This window comes from Priapulus caudatus, unplaced genomic scaffold (genome assembly GCF_000485595.1).
Source record: "Priapulus caudatus unplaced genomic scaffold, Priapulus_caudatus-5.0.1 Scaffold2225, whole genome shotgun sequence".
Taxonomy (NCBI): domain Eukaryota; kingdom Metazoa; phylum Priapulida; class Priapulimorpha; order Priapulimorphida; family Priapulidae; genus Priapulus; species Priapulus caudatus.
This window is the reverse complement of record NW_014579286.1, coordinates 1-1,313: the sequence shown is the minus strand read 5'-3', so window position 1 is coordinate 1,313 and position 1,313 is coordinate 1. Positions and strand designations below refer to the sequence as shown.

Sequence of the window (1,313 nt, the reverse complement as noted above, 5' to 3'; positions counted from 1 at the left end):
CCTCCCTCTCCCTCCCCTCCTTCCTCTCCTTCTCTTCTTTCTTCCTTCTCCTCCTGCTTTATTCTTGTTTGCTACTGCGGGACGCATTCTTCGTGCTGATCCCCTCCCCTCCTCCCTCTCCCTCCCCTCCTTCCTCTCCTTCTCTTCTTTCTTCCTTCTCCTCCTGCTTTATTCTTGTTTGCTACTGAGGGACGCATTCTTTCTTCCCCCTCCTTCCCGCTCGCTACCTTCACCTCCCCTCTCCTCCTCTTCTTTCTTCCTACTCCTCCTGCTTTATTCTTGTTTGCTACTGAGGGACGCATTCTTACTTCCCCCTCCTTCCTGCTCCCTACCTTCCCCGCTCCCTTTCCCGTCTTCCTCTATCGTTACTATGTTTCTTGTGTCGCAGGAGAGAAGAGTTACATGGTGACGTTGGAGGTGGAGCACCTGACGCGATGCTTCAGCCACCTGAGGGACGACTTCTTCGTGCTGATTCCTCCCCCTCCTTCCCACTCGCTACCTTCCCCTCCCCTCCTTCCCGCTCCCTCCCCTCCCCTNACTTTTTGAGGGCAGGGAGTCCGTCCGTTGGACTCCCGTGTTCAAAAGTTAGTTTCTACCCCTGAGCAAGAGTTGAGCTGCGCCCCGTAGAGACGGTCTTCCTGCCGTAACAACTAAACAATTGTTTGACCTTCTGAAGGTCGTTGACCCGATGGCTGCTCTGTGCCGCAACCTGTGAACTTTCTCTGCTTTTCCTAGGGTTTGTGTTTTCCTCCATCCTAGGGTTTGTGTCTTCCTTCATCCTAGGGTTTGTGTCTTCCTCCATCGTGTCTTCCTCCATCCTAGGGTTTGTGTCTTCCTCCATTCTAGGGTTTGTGTCTTCCTTCATCCTAGGGTTTGTGTNCTTCCTCTATCGCTACTATGTTTCTCTTGTCGCAGGAGAGAAGAGTTATATGGTGACGTTGGAGGTGGAGCATCTGACGCGATGCTTCAGCCACCTGAGGGACGACTTCTTCGTGCTGATCTTCTACACGACGCCGTGGTCGGGTCTGATGATACGCGAGCGGTTGAACATGAAGGACATGAACGGTCCGATGTACGACCCGGGTAGCGCAGGTACGTGCGTGTGTGCGTGTGCGTGCGTGTGTGTGTGTGCGTGCGTGCGTGTGTGCGTGCGTGCGTGCGTGCGTGCGTGCGTGCGTGTGTGTGGTCCGGTCTGATGATACGCGAGCGGTTGAACATGAAGGACATGAACGGTCCGATGTACGACCCGGGTAGCGCAGGTACGTGCGTGTGTGCGTGTGCGTGCGTGCGTGCGTGTGTGCGTGCGTGCGTGC

The 1,313-nt window shown here is 55.2% G+C and overlaps 1 protein-coding gene across 1 annotated transcript in view; it reads left to right on the top strand.

The window, feature by feature from the left end:
* LOC106818412 overlaps positions 1-1,100 on the top strand; it is a gene marked incomplete at its 3' end in the record, with an annotated part of 11,677 nt that extends 10,577 nt beyond the window's left edge. Inside the window, exon 12 of the mRNA XM_014823125.1 lies at positions 916-1,100. Within this exon, the coding sequence (XP_014678611.1) occupies positions 916-1,100 (185 nt within the window). The remainder of the gene's footprint in view (positions 1-915) is intronic.
* Positions 1,101-1,313: the final 213 nt, after the last annotated feature.